Here is a 1,753-nt window from a genome sequence, read left to right on the forward strand (position 1 = left end):
ATATGTCTGGTGACATAGTGTTGTGGAGGGTAGTATCCTGTATATGTCCTGGTGACATAGTGTTGTTGGAGGGTAGTATCCTGTATATGTCCTGGTGACATAGTGTTGTGGAGGGTAGTATCCTGTATATGTCCTGGTGACATAGTGTTGTGGAGGGTAGTATCCTGTATAGTCCTTGTGGAAAAATCCAAGTTTGTCTAACTCTTAATCTATCTTTTGTAAAAACACGCTGATAATGTCAGGAGCTCATGATCTCTCTCCCCACAACAGGGAGAGTTGCTGAGCACCACAGGGATATAAAGGATCAAGTCTCTCGGTCAACAAGATGACCTTTGCCTCAAGTCCAAGTCTGTCATTAGCGAAGGAGAAGATGATAAGTTTTATGGAGAACACGGCTACACCTGTGGACAGGTAAGATCCTGTAAGATGCTCTGTCTTGTGTTCAAATGAACAGGTAAGATCCTGTCCTTCCATGCGCTGTCTGTGTTTATATGGACAGGTAATATCCTGTCCTTCCATGCTCAGGACTCATCTCTCCTTTGAATAATTTGTATTATTTATTTATCTAAGGGAATAATGATGGACTCCTCTCCTGTAATTCAATTTTATTAAATCATATTAATGATCCTTTATTAATTTAGTACATTTGCATTAATCTATGCCTTAGTTGAGCCCCTCTTCACCGTGCCTTAGTTGAACCCCTCTTCGCCGTGCCTTAGTTGAACCCCTCTTCGCCGGGCCTTAGTTGAACCCCTCTTCGCCGTGCCTAGTTGAACCCCTCTTCACCGTGCCTTAGTTGAACCCCTCTTCGCCGTGCCTTAGTTGAACCCCTCTTCGCCGTGCCTTATTGAACCCCTCTTCGCCTGCCTTAGTTGAACCCCTCTTCGCCGTGCCTTAGTTGAACCCCTCTTCGCCGTGCTTAGTTGAACCCCTCTTCACCGTGCCTTAGTTGAACCCCTCTTCACGTGCCTTAGTTGAGCCCCTCTTCACCGTGCCTTAGTTGAACCCCTTTCGCCGTGCCTTAGTTGAACCCCTCTTCGCCGTGCCTTAGTTGAACCCCTCTTCACCGTCTCTAGTTGAGCCCCTCTCACCGTGCCTTAGTTGAGCCCCTCTTCACCGTGCCTTAGTTGAACCCCTCTTCGCCGTGCCTTAGTTGAACCCCTCTTCGCCGTGCCTTAGTTGAACCCCTCTTCGCCGTGCCTTAGTTGAACCCCTCTTCACCGTGCCTTAGTTAACCCCTCTTCGCCTTGCCTTAGTTGAACCCTCTTCGCCGTGCCTTAGTTGAACCCCTCTTCGCCGTGCCTTAGTTGAACCCCTCTTCGCCGTGCCTTAGTTGAACCCCTCTTCACCGTGCCTTAGTTGAACCCCTCTTCGCCGTGCCTTAGTTGAGCCCCTCTTTCGCCGCCCTAGTTGAACCCTCTTCGCCGTGCCCTAGTTGAACCCCTCTTCGCCAGATTTAAAAAAGGTTGAATTGTAATAACAGGCGTGCAACTAATGCCCAACAAGATGTAGGATGAATCACTGTCTGTTTGGTAATAGCACTCTCCTACCTGTAGGAAGTGTGCCAGCACCATGTTCATGTACATGTCCTCCTCCTCCCTCCCTGAACCCATGAAGCAGAGGTGTTCTCCACTGGCGATGGAGCCAGACTCTAGACTCTGTTTCTGGGCCTCCAGGAGGGACTTCACTGATAGGCTGAACTCTGACGGGTTCTGCAGCATCTAGAGACACACAGCAACAGATGAAAGGTTAA

At 48.9% G+C, this 1,753-nt stretch overlaps 1 protein-coding gene and 1 long non-coding RNA gene across 2 annotated transcripts in view; one reads left to right on the top strand and one right to left on the bottom strand.

Annotated features, from left to right (window-relative positions):
- LOC112077881 (uncharacterized) overlaps positions 1 to 816 on the top strand; it is a 4,758-nt gene extending 3,942 nt beyond the window's left edge. Inside the window, exon 3 of the long non-coding RNA XR_002895528.2 lies at positions 271 to 816. This is a non-coding gene — a long non-coding RNA (uncharacterized lncRNA). The remainder of the gene's footprint in view (positions 1 to 270) is intronic.
- Positions 817 to 1,406: 590 nt separating this feature from the next.
- LOC112077882 (TBC1 domain family member 23-like) overlaps positions 1,407 to 1,753 on the bottom strand; it is a 14,364-nt gene continuing 14,017 nt past the window's right edge. The window contains 2 exon segments of the mRNA XM_070441861.1: positions 1,407 to 1,445; positions 1,551 to 1,721. Of these exon segments, the coding sequence (XP_070297962.1) occupies positions 1,407 to 1,445; positions 1,551 to 1,721 (210 nt within the window).

Source organism: Salvelinus sp. IW2-2015, unplaced genomic scaffold (genome assembly GCF_002910315.2).
Source record: "Salvelinus sp. IW2-2015 unplaced genomic scaffold, ASM291031v2 Un_scaffold5018, whole genome shotgun sequence".
Taxonomy (NCBI): domain Eukaryota; kingdom Metazoa; phylum Chordata; class Actinopteri; order Salmoniformes; family Salmonidae; genus Salvelinus; species Salvelinus sp. IW2-2015.